The 16,664-nt window shown below is 37.8% G+C and overlaps 1 protein-coding gene and 1 long non-coding RNA gene across 2 annotated transcripts in view; one reads left to right on the top strand and one right to left on the bottom strand.

The window, feature by feature from the left end:
* Positions 1–16,664, top strand: part of LOC138742456 (uncharacterized) — a 60,219-nt gene that overhangs the window by 1,939 nt on the left and 41,616 nt on the right. Inside the window, exon 2 of the long non-coding RNA XR_011344191.1 lies at positions 8,678–8,730. This is a non-coding gene — a long non-coding RNA (uncharacterized lncRNA). The remainder of the gene's footprint in view (positions 1–8,677; positions 8,731–16,664) is intronic.
* On the bottom strand, positions 6,086–15,192 carry ankrd67 (ankyrin repeat domain 67). Its single transcript, XM_069896879.1, has 4 exons — positions 15,130–15,192; positions 12,242–12,491; positions 9,856–10,432; positions 6,086–8,486 (listed from the first exon to the last, which is right to left on the bottom strand). Exons 2-4 carry the CDS (start codon positions 12,481–12,483, stop codon positions 8,058–8,060), a joined length of 1,248 nt encoding a protein of 415 aa, XP_069752980.1. The 5' UTR covers positions 12,484–12,491; positions 15,130–15,192; the 3' UTR covers positions 6,086–8,057.

The raw sequence follows: 16,664 nt of genomic DNA, 5'->3' as shown, positions 1-16,664 counted from the left end.
GTAGAATTTCACAGATTGGCAACTGTTGGTGACAAAGAATCTTCCGAGTCACAAATGAACATTATGTTATTTCAAGATTGTGATTCACAGCTCGAGCAAATCATTCCCCTATCTATAATAAGCCCCACAAATTTTTATTTTAGTAAGAGAAACTGAAATGAAAACATAAAATGCTAGAAGCAGTAAGCACTTTAGATTGGGGAGAAAAACAGTGTCTCAGATCAAGAATCCTTCATCAGAATTGGAAAAAAATAGGAGGATAGCATAACTGTGTGTGTCTCCCCGGGAAAGGTTCAGGTTGAATCTCAACCAATACCCTGCTGGTCATTTCTGATCTTCTTGGCAAAAATTCATTCTCTGAGGAAATGGGCACTATGTTCACTTCCAGCACAGCCATCACAAGGGTGATGAGAGTTTGTCATCTGCTTGCTGCAGCAACATAGTAAAGCACATGAACAAACAGTAATCGTAAATTAACTTAACAGTCCACAAGTCAGAATCAAAGATAATAGACAAATATTCACAGTTGTAGTTGTGCAAAAAAAATGTGCTGCTTCAGTAGTGCTGACAGATCCTTGGTGGTCCTGGAGAAATGTTCAGGTAAGAGAAGTGAGGGTAGATTCAAGAACCTGATAACTATTAGAAAGAAAATTGTTCTTAAACTTGGAGATGCTGGACTTCAGGGGAAGAAGAGAACATGGTCATGATGAAGGGGGTCCTTTATGATGTTGATTGACTTCTTGATGAAGCCTCCTGACTTTTATGGACAGGCCAATGGTGCCCCTTATAGACTTTGCAAAATATACCACTTTCTGCATTCTGGGCATTCATGTTTACAAAACAGGCTGTGATGCAATCAGTCAGTATACTTTCCATATTACACCCGTAAAAGTTTGATGGAGTATTTCATAATATGCCAAATCTCCTCAAATTCCTAAGAAAGTAGAGTGATTGTTGTGCCTTCTTCTTGGTTGCTTTGATATCCTGAATTCAGAAGTTCTCCAATATGTGGATGCTCAGGAACTGAAAGCACAAAACATCTCCAATGCAGTCCCACCAATGAAGCCATCCTAAAATCCACAATAAGCACTTTGGTCTTACTGATGTTGAGAGCAAAATTGTTCTGGTGCCACCTGTCTTGGGTAAACTTATACCTCTCATTTTGTTCATTTTAGATTGGTCACAGTGTTTGAGCTACCGAAAGAAAATAGACACACACACCGAGAGCAGTTCAGTTTATACAAATGTTTATTACTAATTCAAAAGCTGATTTCACACTACAATATGCAAGCCCTTCCCAACTATACTTATCAACGCTTGGACTGGTCCCAACTGCCAAAGCGAGGCAACGACTGCACACTTGTAGTAGGTTGTCAGGGCGCTGGTAGCAGCTTCTCCACCTCCCCCGACCGGGACGTTGCTCGGACTCTGGCTGTTCTTCCTTCTTGACAAGGGGTGTCCTTCAGCAGCAGGACCACAGGCTTATATACCCCAAAAACAATTAATCATGCGCCTACTCCTTCTAATATTTGTCAGTCAAAATCAAAACTGAACATTACATTCTACAATTTAGAAGATTAATTATTATGGAACCAGGATGTTATAACTTCCTGGTTTATCTCGTAGATACAAAGACTTATTAAAACTTCTCGAGCAAGACAGGTTGTGACCAATTCGTCAATTTCAGAGTGTTGCATTTGACAACTGCTTTCCCTGGGCCTCACAGTGGAATTCCATTTCAAAGTGTATCTTCAGATAAGTCCCCATGGCTGAGTTTAATTACATCTGCTAGTTCTGAAAGTAAGGTGACCTGCGTGTGGACCCAGTGTCGTCAGTTCCACATAAGCAAAAAGCATCTGGGTACATGGTTTTAATCCTCCATTACTCCACCCAACCAGATTCTCAATCTCCATTCTATATTCTGATTCATTGTTTCCAGTTTTTCAGCCACAACATGTTGTTGTCAGTGAATTTTTAGATGGTGTTTAGAGCTGAAATTTCAAAAATTATTCAATAGTAGGTATAGAGGGAATAGAGCAGGGAACTAAGCACATGGCCTCGAGGTGTCCTTGTGTGAATGCCTCGCAAGGAGGTGATGTTGCCAATTTGCACTGATTGGGGTATGCCAATATGTGTGAAAGATCTGATTAGGTGGGTCTTCTAACCACCAACAAAACAAGTTTTTGGTTGGTTTTTGGCTATGAGGAATTTATAATCACTACACTAGATCCACCATCTCCTTTTCCCACAGGGACAACAGCCTAATTAATTTCAAATAAAGGGAGTTCTCTGGATGAAGTGTAACAGACACATTAAAAAAAATTTAGACATACAGCATGGTAACAAGCCATTTCGGCCCAATAAACTTACACCTCTGGTACATTTTAAATGGTGGGAGAAAACTCACGCAGAGAATGTGCAAACTCCTTACAGACCATGTGGGATTTGAACCCCGGTACCCCTGGCGCTGTAAAGGCATTGCGCTAACCCCTATGCCAACCTTGCTGCCAACGATAGTATGGATTAGTCAAACACAAAGTATTTAGCCCAAGTATTGATGGATTCTGATACTGTTTGCATACTCAGAATCTATGCCCAGCTTGATGCAGCTACACTCAGAGAAATCCATTGGGATGTTGACCATGTTGGGTGGATGTTTCTACCTGATGTTTTATAATTGCAGTTATGTGAGCTTCCTCCATTTTGGAGCTCGAGGTGAAGCTGGAAAGGTCTTGGGTGATTGCTAGCTCCAAAATCTGGAATATGGGCTATACCTGTGCCTGATACAGTACATGTCGAATACCCCTTATCCAAAATGCATGGGACCAGAAGTGTTTCAGATTGGGATATTTTTGAATTTTGGAATAATGTGTTTATGGTAACTAAGCAGCACAGTAGCACCATCAGAAAACCTGTATCAGCTGTTAAACAACAAACGATGATAGGCTTTCAGTCTCCACCTATGATGCTGTGTTTTGATCAAAAGGTTACAGTACACTGTAGCAAACAGTAATTGTAAATTAAATCAACACAGTACACCAAGACAGAAGAAAAGATAATGTATATTTTATTTTTTTCAATGCGATAATGTTGCTGGTCATGCTACACTCAAACATGGCATTTTTGGTGGAGATAAATTTCAGATTTCACATGAAAATAATGTTTTGTACATCAATAAAATGGTCTCTGCTTACAAAAGAAGATAAATGCAGCACCAAACACTAGAAATTCTGCTGGATGGCAGTGAGTAAAGCACGTGGGTCTGGCGGTATTGATGATTGGTAACAAACTGGAGCCAACAGAGCCTCACATGGACAAATGAGGTCAGCTGTGAAATTTTCCACTTGTGGCATTATGTCGGTGTTCAAAAAGTTTTGGATTTTGGAACATTTTGGATTTTCAGACAAGGGATATTCAACCTGGATTGAGACCACTTCATATCTTATTTAACAAAGATAAACTGGAGGGATTCAGCCAGCCAGGCAGCATCCATGCAGAGAAATGTATAGTCACCATTTCAGATGTTGAACCTTTCAAGAAAGGGGTGGGAATGGGAGATAACAAGGATCAAAAAGGCTAATTTTATGTTTGCTATTTCTCTTTCCCACCTTATTCTTGAAAAAGCCATGATGCAAACCATTGACTGAACATTTCTCTCCATTGATGCTACCAGACTCTCTGAGTCCCTCCAACAGCTTTTTGCTTAAGATTCCAGCAGTTGCAGAGATTGCCAACAGAAGTGCAAGTTGCCAGAAGATGGCCAGCCCTTTATTCCTTAGAGCAAGACATGCACATTGAGCCTGAATATTTGAATTTCTTTTTCCAATATTGTTATTTCCTTTTCTAATTTATCTATATCCTTCATATACTCCTTTTTAAATTTTGAAGTGCAACTTATAATTTGTCCTCTTAAATAAGTTTTCAACACATCCCAAATAATAAACATATCTTGTGTTGAATGTAAATTAATATCACAAAACAATTCTATATGTTGTCTTGTAAAAAGACAAAAATCTACCCTCTTCAATAATAAAGAATTTAATCTCCATCTATACACTGAGTGTTCTTTTTCAGCAAATTTCATTTCAATCAACAATGGAGAATGATCAGATAATATTCGTGCTTTATAATCAACATTTAAAACTTTTGATTGATTTTGAGCCAAAAGCAAAAAAAAAATCAATTCTAGAATATGTGTCAAATCTATTAGAATAAAAAGAATAATCCCTATCTTTAGGATGCATTCTTCTCCAAATATCAATTAAGTTAAAACCTTTCATTAAGTAAAACAATATTTTAGCCGCTATTGATTTAACTATAGTTCTCCAACAAAGGTACCAAACAAAAATTAAAATCACCACCTACTAAAACATTTTCATGTACATCTACTAAATTCAAAAAAGTATTTTGTATAAATTTCTGATCATCTATATTAGGTGTGCATATGTTGTAACGAAGTCCACTCCTCAGAAAATATCTAACAATTTACCATTAGATATCTTTTCACCGGATCTGTAATTACACTTTGGATTTTAAGTGGTAATTTTTTCTTAAATAAAACTGCTACCCCTCTAGCTTTAGCGTTAAATGTAGAGAAAACTACCTGACCTACTCAATCTCTTTTCAATTTCAAATGTTCATTTTAAGTTAAATGGGACTCTTGTAAAAAGGCAATATCTTCTCCCAATTTCTTATTATGAAATAAAATCTTCTTTCTTTTTGTTCCTGTTAATCCTGTTAATATTAAAACTCAAAATCTTAACTGCTTTGTTCATTATCTTTAAACATTTTTAAAAATTCATATTGATCACTCATATCGAAGAAGGATTCCCCCAAGTTAATTTGGTCCCAGGTGTCGATGTCTTCAATCCAAAATAATCAAAATTATTCAAAATAAACACATTATAAAAAGTAATTAGAAAAAAATATAAAAAAACACCCCTCCCTCCCCCGAAAGCTAGAGATACTAGCATCACTACCCTCCATTTTACGGGTCATGGTCAAACCACGAAAACAGTCGTCAGAAACTAACAAACACATCCCCCAACCCCTGGGGGGGAAAAAACTTTTCTGTAAAACAACAAATCTTCCCTGTACAAAGCCTCTTCATCCATCAAAGAAAGAAAAAAGGTGGGGGGGATACACCCCCTTTTTATACATCAACAATTTGTTTCAGCAAACCATCATCTATAATTACTTGAATTTTTGACAAACCATTCGCACATTCTTCAGCCTGAACATGATTTGAAAAAAAACCACATTTTGCTGATCTGGCAAAAATATTTATGTGACCACCTGAAGGCTTTCACCAGTAAGCCTCAAAAAAAGGTTTATGGAGTGAAACTGGTCTGTGAAAGCTGTCGGTGTTATACAAGGTATATCTTTTTTGACTTACGATGGGTTCGTCAGAACACAACTCTATCCTCGGTAGAGGAGTACCTGATTATAGTAAAACCACCACATCATCATTGAACATACATGCCACAATTTTCTTTTCCTCAAAATTAAAAAAAAACTTATGTAAGTCTTTAAATATAACATTGCTGTAAAATACCGTCACTTACCCAATATCTCAAAGTAGCAGGAGGTGGTAGGCAGGAGGATGGATGTTGACTTGAAGATATGGAGTTCAGCTTTCCACTGCATTCTTTAACAATTATCTTTGTGCCCCATGTTAAAAACCCATTACTCTTAATAAAAGCATGATGGAAATGACTTTCTGATGAATAGGTTCATGTGCAAAGTTCACAGATTATAGAATTATAGAACACTGAAATGGATCCTTTGGTCTATTGAGTTCGTCAACCACCACTTACACATCCTACACTAATTCTATTTTCTTTTCCCCACATTCTAACAATTTCCCCAGATTCTATCACACATGCACATACTAGAGCTAACATAGGCTAATTACTTACCAACCCAAATATTAGGGATGTAGGAGGGAACCAGAACACTCAGGGGAAACTTATATCACATAAGGAGAACATAAAAACTTCACACAAATAGCCCCTGAGGTAGGGATTGAACCTGGTTTACTGGAAATCTGACTGCCAAATGTTAAGAAAGCAATGACAAACATGTGCAACATTCTCATGTTTAATGCACAAATAGCATTTAAAAATGTAGACATGGAGAATAACAGTAATTGGTGCTTAAACTTTCTTAAATATTCTGAATATATAATACCTTATCAACATATGGATAATTGACACAGTTTGACCATCATGCATCTTGGAATAAGTATCTTTAAATTAGTGCATTTTTTTATATTGGCCAACTTCCACACCATATCTTCCATCACTTGTTAGCTTCCATAGATGCAAACATTTATGTATGCCACTAACTACAGATGTATTTCCATTTAAACAGAGCTTTTCACATTATTCTCAATGTACTTTTCAAATAAGCATTTTGAAATGTTACACCTTTTGATATATGGGAGTAATTAGAACTATTTTGTGCACATAGATGAATTTTAGAATTTTTAATTGAGATATCAATATTGGAGATAACTTCCTGCTCCTCTTTTGAAATACAGATGCTCCTCTAATTATGATAGTTCAACTTATGATTTTTCAAATTTATGATGGTACAATAGCTTGACTGTTGTTATCTACTTTCATGTAATACGTTAAAGGTAATGGCAAGCATCATTGATTTTTCCAATGAACAATGATAATTCCTCTAAGGTGAATTCTTTGTAGCCTCCTTGGTTAATCACTTCTTTTATTTCAGTTGGAAAGCTTTCAGGGATTGATATAGTGCTGTCCGGAGAGAGTGGGGCAGTGTGGGGACTGATACAGCACTGTTTGGAGAGAGTAGGGCAGTGTGGGGACTGATACAGCACTGTTTGGAGAGAGTAGGGCAGTAGGATCAGTGTGGGGACTGATACAGCATTGTCAGAAGAGAGCGTGACAGTGGGATCAATATAGGGACTGATATAGTATTGTCGGGAGAGAGCAGGGCAGTGGGATTAGTGTGGGGAATAATAAAGGGTTGTGGGGAGAAAGCAGGGCAGTTGGATCAGTGTGGGAACTGTTACAGAGCTGTCGGTGTTATACAAGGTATATCTTTTTCGACTTACGATGGGTTCGTCAGAACACAACTCTATCCTCGGTAGAGGAGTACCTGATTAGTGACATTGGACCTTTTACTTCAATCCAAGAAAGCTGACTGAACCTCATATTACATTAGTCCATCAAAACTGCACTTTTCTGAAATCTTTGGATTGGATTGAACACAAAATGCTGATTCAGAGGAGAGTGTGCTCTCAAGTGAGCCATTTGGTTTGACAAGATCAGTCTTGTAAGGAAATCCCACAAAAGTAATACCTAGAAGATAAATTCTGTGCAACCAGCAAAAAAATTAAGGGAAAATAAATTTAAAAAATTAAAATAAATAAGAATAAAATAATAGGTAAAATTTGTAAGCTTAAAATTGTAAAAGTAAATGTTCACTGAAGATGAAGATGGGAGCAAATATTGTTGTATCTGATGTCATTGCGGTGAAACCACTTGTATATGTAAATACCTTGACCTTGTATGTTCGACCCTGCTCTCACTGGTCAGCTCGTGACTCCTCCCCTTTATTCCCCATAAAGGCTGTCATGCCACATCCCTGACCCCAGTTCGAGCCTGGGCCAGTGTGATCCAGCAACTCAAGAGATGCTGTCCATCTCCAGCTAATAAAAGCCTTCTGTTCCAGTACTTCAGACTTTTTGTGCATCAGTTTTGTTAGTAGTCTGATAATCAATGTGAACTTTGTGTTAAGTTGAAGATCAATATTGTCTCGAGCTTGATGTGATTTTTCAGAATAAGTTAATAGATGAATGAAAGTAGAAAGAGTATTAAAAAAATGGACCATGCTCCAACTGAGAAGTAGAACACAGGCTCAGCATTAGCCCAACTGTCTGAGAATGGGAATAATAATGTTTTGGCTTGGGATCAAAGAGACAGGGAAGGATTGCAGCATGGGATGTAAAGCTACTCTGCATGTAAAATATGACATGTATAGTATATACAAAAAGACAGATTACTTCAGAAGTCTGCATTGTCCTATCTATTCATGTGATCTCTCAGTATATTAAGAACCTCTGCCTGTTTTTGTTCTTCAGCAAGATCAGCTGCAGTTTCATTCCACTTTGTTTTGGCTTTTATATCAGCCCCATTGCTAATCAGTAATTGCACAACATCACTATGTCCTTTCTCTGCAGCCAGATGCAAGGGAGTCTTATCCATACTATTTCGTGCATGTATGTCAGCACCATGCTGAATTAGAAGCATTGTCACTGCCTCGTGTCCTTGAAAAGCTGCTTGATGCAGCGCAGTCATCTGTAGTACATCCTTGCTGTCAATGGAAGCACCAAATTGCAACAACAACTGAACAGCAGGAACTCCACTCACCACAGCCCTGTGGAGAGGTGTGTGCTGGTTTTTGTCTGAAGCATCCACTATGGCATTCTGTTTGAGTAATAGCTGCAAGATCTAAAGGAAGAGAAGATGTAATTTTTCAGCATATAAACCATGTATCAATGTCTCTCCGAAAATATTTATCATTGATAATTTGAGCTTTGTTTCCTTATTCTAATGATGGGTCAAAAAGTTAAGCTTTTCAGAATAATTGGAATATAGTTTGTAACAGCTATTACATACTGTACATTTTTCTTGTTTTTAAGGTTCCACATGAAATGAGAGGATAATTGAAGGACTTCAGGATATGATTTATATGGTAACTATTGTATAGGTTTCAAGAGATGCTGGAAAGGACAAGTTGTATTAATGTGAAATGAGAGTGAAGTTTGCCACCTAGTTAGTTTTAGTTAATAGTCTTGTTGTATGCAGACTTGGACTGATTCATTTCCTGTAAACTGCTGAAGCTGTACAGTATCTTTCCTGATATTTCAATATTTCACTACGTCTCACAAAGGTTCTGTTCAACTGAAACTACATTTCTTGAGAAAAGTCCAATAGTTTGTTAGCTCATCTACTGTATATCTTTTAGTTATCTATGCGTAAGAACATCCTTTGTGAACATACAACTCAGGTCTCTCACCATTCATAAAATATTCTAATCTGCCTTCTCAGATCTAATGTGCATATTTTTCAACATTAAATTCCCTTCACATTGGTTTAGCCTATTTACATATTTGTAAAGTTCATAACTTGTGGTCCTTTCTCGACAATTTACTTTGTAAATTTGGCTGTGTTAGCTGTGCCAGGAACTGTTGATGCTCTACAACTATTCCTTAATCCTAGACCTAGCTGTTGGAAATGAAAATGGTGGATCACCACATGTTAATTTCCATTCAGATCCATTGATCTGACTCCTATTTCAACCCATGACAAAAAATGTTTGTAGTTTTCCAAATAATCTCGTGTAGAACTTTGTCAATTGCCTCCTGGAATTCCATCCCAGTAACGTCCATGAAACTCCTCCACCATCATGCTTGTAACTTCTGCAGAATGTTCAATTGCAATACACTTCCATAATAGTTTCTGCCCCAGTAATTGAAAATATTTTTTTAATACAAGAGTAGGAAGCATGAAAATTATATTTGTCAAGAGCTTTATTGAAATTGAGAAGAATGGTAATCCTACGAGACAATCTACTGAAATGTTTAAAACATGAACTTTGGAAAAAAATATTTCTTACTCATTTGCTGTGTAGAATCTTACCACATGGCATAATTCACAACTCTATAGTCATGTACTTTTGCCCAGTTAGAATTAGCCTTATATCAGGACTACCAATCCTAAAATTGTTTGTCAATACTGGAGTACAAATCTGGAGTCCAGGAGTTCTTTTCTTGGCTGCCAAAGTGCACTTAGGATTTTCAGTTACCTGCTTGCTTACCTCAATGTTTCCATTTGCAGCAGCTTTGTGTAGAACAGTTTCATTATTTTCATCCTTGGCATCTATGTCTGCTCCTTTCTTCAGTAAATAGTCAATAACCTTGAAATTCTCAGCCTCCACTGCTAATTGCAATGATGTCATGCCATAGTCTGTCCTTTCATCCAGGGCAGTTCCCTCCATCAGCAGCAAATCAATGATTTCTATGTGTCCATTCACACAGGCCCAGTGTAAAGGAGTCCACCTATTGTTATCTTTTATATCTGTAGATGCCCCGTATTTCAGAAGCAGCTGGGAAGTGCTCACATGTCCATTAGCTGCAGCACAATGAAGTGGACTGGCTCCACAACGAGCCTTGGGCTCAAGAAGGGCTCCTCGATGCAGAAGGTAGTCCACCACATCAGTGTGACCATTCCAAGCAGCCCTGTGTATTGCAGTGAAATGATACTCACTCCTGTGGTTAATGGCCGCCCGCCTGTGTAGAAGGTATTTGATCAAAGGAACGTGACCACCGAATGCTGCATGTTGAAGTGGAGTCCAGCCCAAATTATTCTTGCAATCTTCATTCAAAACTGGAGACCTGTTACAATTGGATGAATGCGAACATTTAAAATGACAATTGCGCTATGTAAATATAAGGCAAGTTATGAATAAATATGACCTTAAATAGAAAACAAACTTAAAGCAAAGATACAAAATAAATGACATACTGTATTAGTGCCAATCTATGAAAATTAAGCCAAGCCATGCAAACCTAGATGGCTCAATGCCAATGAACTACAATTAATGTCTCCCAAACCTAAAAGGGCATGTTAATTCTTTAGTAATTTGTTGAGCTGAGTGCAATAAAAGAAAAATCCAAAGACCATTGGCTTATTTTAGAGTTAATTGAGAATGATGTTTGGGAATCAACATCTATTCAAACAACATTTATGTTTTTGAAATGTATTTTTCAGGATGTGGGTGTTGCCAGGAAGACCAGAATTTATTGCATGTCACTAATTGCCTATGAGAAGGTTGAATTGTTGCATTCATTTTCTGTGTTTGGCCATTTCAGAGAAGTCAATCACATGATGATGACTAGAGGATGAGAGTTTATTGTCATATACACAAGTACAATGTATAGATGCTCTGAAATTCTTACTTGCTGCAGCCACACAGATTGTAAGATACACCAACAATAGTGTAAAATAAATGACCATAATATTGCCATGAACAGAATAAGAGCTCATTTGCATAAAAGGAGAGTTAAATAAATATACACAGTTGCAGTTAGTGTAAAAAACTTGTGCCTGCGCCTGTTTTTGGCAGTGCTTGTCTTCAAAACTGGTACAGCCTTCATAGTACAGAGCTAGCCCACGGGATCTGTCAGCAGCCACAGCTTCTAGTTCTCTTGGCAGGATGTCACAGGTGCTGCCAAAAACTGATGGAAAACTGTGAACAGCGTCATAAAGCAGCAGCCACAATTACTACAAAAATGGACTTCAGTGCCTTCATTATGCTAGACTCTGCGCTTCTAGACTGGGACTGCAAAGTTACCTTTGTGTCCACTGATGAACTTCACAACAATGTGTCTTCTTTGAACTGAAGGACCACCAATTCATTCATTCAAGAAACTAGTGAAGACATATAATTTGGTGGTCCTTGAGTACCTAATGGTTAGGGTCAAGGTAGTATGGCTTCAACAGGCTTCAAGAGCCTGTTGAAAATAACTTGGTTCAGTCATAGGGGCGAGGCAGTACAGGTACACCATCCTTTATCCAGACATCTAAAATCCGGAAAGCTCCAAAAACTGGCATTTTTTTCCTGGTGCTGGTACAGCAGAGGGAGAGAGAGACAGAACAGCGCGACTCGGTTGGGCAGGTGTGGGTGGGGGGGGGGAGGAGAGACGCTAACGTGACTCGGGTGGGTGAGGGGGAGAGCGACGCCAGCGCGACTGGAAGGGGGTGGATACAGCAGCACAATTCGGGTGGGCTTAAATCTGGGGCAACTGGCTTTTGTTCTGAAATCCAGAAAAATCTGAAATTCGGAACACACTGTCCCCCAAGAGTTCTGGATAAAGGATTGTGTAGCTGATTATGAGGGGCTACTTAACTCTTCAGGATTTTTTTTTAACCAACTGAGTTTTTTAAACTATCCCATGTTCCTACAGTCATCATTACAAAGACTAGTGATGTTGTTTATGTCAAGTTATTAACTGAAGTTAAATTGGGACTTGAACCTGGGGAACTGGATTGTCTAAACCTCTGTCCCTCCATTATACAGTTTTTTTTTATAATGGAGTTCAGTTTTTGTTCTTCGCTTCACTTAATATTTTCTTTGAAACTATGTAGAATTTCTGCACAATAACTCAATAATATATTATTTGCTTGAAAAGAATGCAACATACTTAGATGTTTTTGCAGACAATTGGCTTTGAACTTCTTCCAACTTTCTTTCCTGGTTTGCAGCAGGCAGTATCTCTATTCTGTTTTTACAGATATGTCTTGAGACTGGACTCAGCAGGTTACATTTTCCTTGTTGAACTGAATTCACATCCTTGTTCTCCTTATTTGTTCTTGCAGCGTTGGGGGAGGAAATCGAATCAGATAACTCCATCCACTTCCACATTGCCTCTGATAGTTCAGACATGGCAGGTTCTGCAAAAGATATATTATCTGACAAATGCTACCAGCAGTTATAATAAACAATAGGGATGAATGCAAGAAAGAGTAGGATGATAGAAAAAGATTTGACAGTACTTCTGAACAAAACAAAAGGATTTTCACCATTCTTTGTACCTGTTTACACTGCAATTATATTTCCTCACAGATTTTCCCTACAAATTATTCTTTCCACATTCCCATCAATTCTCAAACTCTAAAACTAACCTACATATTTTGCAGTGATTAATTTATTCATCATACTGCATGTCTTTGGAATCTGGGAGGAAACCAGACAAGTAGCAGAAAACCACAGGAGAGTTTGTAAGCACCACATAACAGAATCAGAATCAAAATTTATTGTCATGAACAAGTCATAAAATTCGGTGTTTTGCAGCAGTATCTTCGTGAAAACATTCACATTATAACCACCTTACGACATTACTATAAAAATAAAATAATAACTGATGGCAGTGGGGAAGAAGCTGTCCCTGTGCTGCTAAGTGTTTGTCTTTAGGCACCTGTATCTTTTTCTTGATGGTAGCAGAGTGAAGAGGGCATGGCCTGGTGGTTGGGGTCTTTGAGGATAGAGGCTACATTTTTAAGACTGCCTCATGCAGATGTCCTCAATGGAGTGATGTCTGGTGCCTGTGATGTCGCAGGACAAATTAACAAACCTCTGGAGTTTATTCTTGTCCTGAGAGTTGGTGCCTCCATACCAGGCAGTGATGCAACCAGCCAGAATGCTCTCCACGGTACACCTTTAGAAGTTTAAGAGAGTCTTTGGTGACATACCGAGCCTCCTCAGACACCTTACAAAATATAACCACTGGTGAGCCTTCTTTGTGAATGCATCAACATGGAGACTCCAAGACAGATCCTTGGAGATGTTGACACCCAGGGATTTGAAGATCTTTACCCTCTCCACTACTGAGCCCTCAATGAGGACTTAGTCATGTTCCACTGGACTTCCTGCTTGGTTTTGCTTTCTCATTGCTGTTTGTGATTCTGCCGACAACTGTGGTGTCATCAGCAAACTTGTAGATGGCATTGGAATTGTGCCTGGCCACACAGTTGTGGGTGTATAATGAGTAGAGCAATGGGTTAAGCGTGCATCCTTGGGCGATGATCAGTGAGGAGGAGACGTTTCTAATTCGTACTGACTGTGGTCTTCTAATGAGAAAGTCAAGGATCCAGTGCAGAGTGGGGTACAGAGGTCTAGAGTTTGTAGCTTCTTGACCAGCACTGAGGGAATAATTGTATTGAAGGCTGACTGTAGTCTATGAAGAACATGTATGAATTGCTGTTTCCAAGGTGATCCAGACCTGAGTGGAGAGTCAGCGATATTGCATCTGCTGTGGAGTGATTGTGACTATAGGCAAATTGCAATGGTCAAGATTGAACTCAGGTCACTGAAACTGTTAGTCAGCACCTCTAGTAGCTGCACCGCTGTGCCATCCAATGTGTGACTGTCCCACTCAATTAGGATTTAGATTTAATTTGAAGGGATAATAGAGAATATTGAAATCAGTAGTGTGGAATGTTAAAAGTAACAAACAGCTTTACATGCTAGAGTTATTTGAGATTGCAGTAGTTAATGTTCATAATTACTGTGGCTGTAATAAAAAAGCATCAGGAGAAATCATGTTCCGATTTCAAGTGAATGAAAAATTGCATATTTATGAAATCCTGAATGAAATCGAAGGTACTTTTGAAGTGGGTAACGTAACAACTGAGCCACAGGATGCAAAGGATAGTTTTGTGGGAAGCAGAATCTCAGGAATAATTGGAGATCATACCAGTTGTTTCTTTTAATGCAATTTATAATGGTAATACATTTCTGTTACTTTGGCTGCAGAGGGAAGAGGGAAGAGGGCAGGGCACAAGAAATTAGATCAAAATTTTAGCAACGTTGTGAAACTGAGACAGGGGTGCTTAGAGCTGAAAAATAAAGATGTGCAGAAAATAGCAAAAGAATTACCAGGCTGTTATTGTGAAATTTCATCCCTCAACTATTATCATAATTATGCTTGATCTGTAGGGTACAGAAGAAATAGAGTCTTTGGAAGATGTAGATGTAGTTGAAGGAAAAAGCACAAATTCCAAGAAAAAGTAGTTTATAAAATGCTATGGAATGAAATACTGTTCATTTTTGATGTACAGTATTTTGCTGCCTGTGAAAATAAGCATCTTATTTTGTCGGTGGCATGGTCAGTTTTGGCTGTAGGTAATGAATTATCAGACTAAATTAGAACCACATATTTGAAACATGGAATTATAGAAACTCTCCTCTGTGTTGTTCCTACAAATAACATATCTCTCTTCACTCAAGACACACTCACACATCGATTAGTTTTTATGGAGATCACTTTGTCACAAGGTGTTTACATTTAATTCAAAATAATCAATGGAGCTTGTTCTTTATTTTAATATTTCTGATCGTTTTGTGACCACAATTACAGATCAAGGCTATTTTGCCTCAAACATTTTAAAAGTTTTGATATGATTGAGAAGAGGAAAAAAAAGTCCTGCAAACTTAGATATTAATCCATGATTATTCTTGATTGACGTATGAGTTAACACTGGAAAACAGTTAAATTAAAATAATATTTTTGTTCATAAGACAGTTACTTACCAATATGTTATGCTTTCTGAAATTGCAGCCTCTGGTATATTTCTCTAGCTTCCTGTTTCAACACTTACCAAGAGGGTGGCAAAACCTCAAGGAAATAAATGCAACAAGAAGTTCAGAGTTCAAGATACCCTATGTATAAATAAAAATAAATAATTTAACCAAAAGAGAAGTTGAATAATTTAAAACAGGCATCCAGCTTCAATAAAATATAAACAGAAAATGCTCGCAATACTCAGCTTGTTAGACTGCATCATCTCAGAACTCAGGCACCACTACAGGAATTGTTCAGAGTATTGTCTAGGCCTAACCATTCTCAGCTGCTTCATCAACGGTCTTCCTTGCAGAAGAAGGTCAGAAGGGGGGATGTTAACCGATAATTGCACAATATTCAATTTAATTTTACATCTCAAAAAATGAATCAGTTTATACCTGACTACTGGAAGCCTTGGATATGGTTCCAGCAGAACCTGATCATTGACAAGTAATATTCACTTCACACAGGTGCCAGCTAATGACCATTTTCATTAAGGAGTCTAGCTACCTATTCTTGACATTCAATATTATTGCAATCTCAGAGAATTCCCACTATCAAAATCCAAGGCATTACTGTTAACCAGAAACTCTACAAGAGTAAGTAAAATGCTGGTTATCAAGAGTGGCTCAGCTACTGATTACCCCAATCCCATTCATCACATAAAAAAGTCACATAAAGAGTCCGATGGAATATTTTTCACTTGCGTGGATGAATTCTGCTCTAATAACATTCAAGACCTTTGACACTATCCAGGACAAATACTGGTAACTCAATTTGACTGTGATACGAACTAACAACTCTCTCAATTTTGTTAAATACTAAAGAGACTTTGTTAGCACAAAGGAACATGAATGGCAAAACTTCACCAGACAATGGTAAATTCAAAATAATAGTTTTTTATTAAACCAATAATGACATGACACTTCTTACTTTCCTCTAACTTAAACCCCAACTATGCACAAATGTAAATGTGTGTGTGCTGCAAAGAACCATGTGTGTCTGTAGAATGTAAATGAGCCATGTCCACCCAAAACTAACTTTTACTAACATATATGAAATATTGTTTTAACATTAGACTAAAGATTAATCATAGTACATTCATCACAGACTGGCATCCTATTTTCCACATTAAAAATTACTTCTTTTACTCTTGGTTCATTGTGGTTGCTGTTTATACAGACCACAAAGTTTCTGTGGTGAATTAGTTTAGATGCTGACAGCACCCTACAGATCTGTGACTCTACAGCATCAGACAAAAGCAGCAAATACATGAAATCGTCATTGTCTGCAGGTTTCCCTCCAAGTCACACACTATTTTGATGAGGAAAAAAAAAATCACCATTCTGTCATTATTTTCTGAAGCTCTACCTATTAATACTGTCTCTAGAAGCACTGCAGTGTTTCAATAAGGTAGCTCGGGGCAGTTGGGGACAGGCAGTTAAGTTCAATCTTGATATGAATTAAAGACCTTGATGTTAGCTGACAATTTCTCAGTCAAATT

The sequence above is a fragment of the Narcine bancroftii genome, chromosome 9 (assembly GCF_036971445.1).
Source record: "Narcine bancroftii isolate sNarBan1 chromosome 9, sNarBan1.hap1, whole genome shotgun sequence".
Taxonomy (NCBI): domain Eukaryota; kingdom Metazoa; phylum Chordata; class Chondrichthyes; order Torpediniformes; family Narcinidae; genus Narcine; species Narcine bancroftii.
The sequence above is the reverse complement of the archived record's forward strand: the minus strand, read 5'-3'. Positions and strand labels throughout refer to the sequence as shown.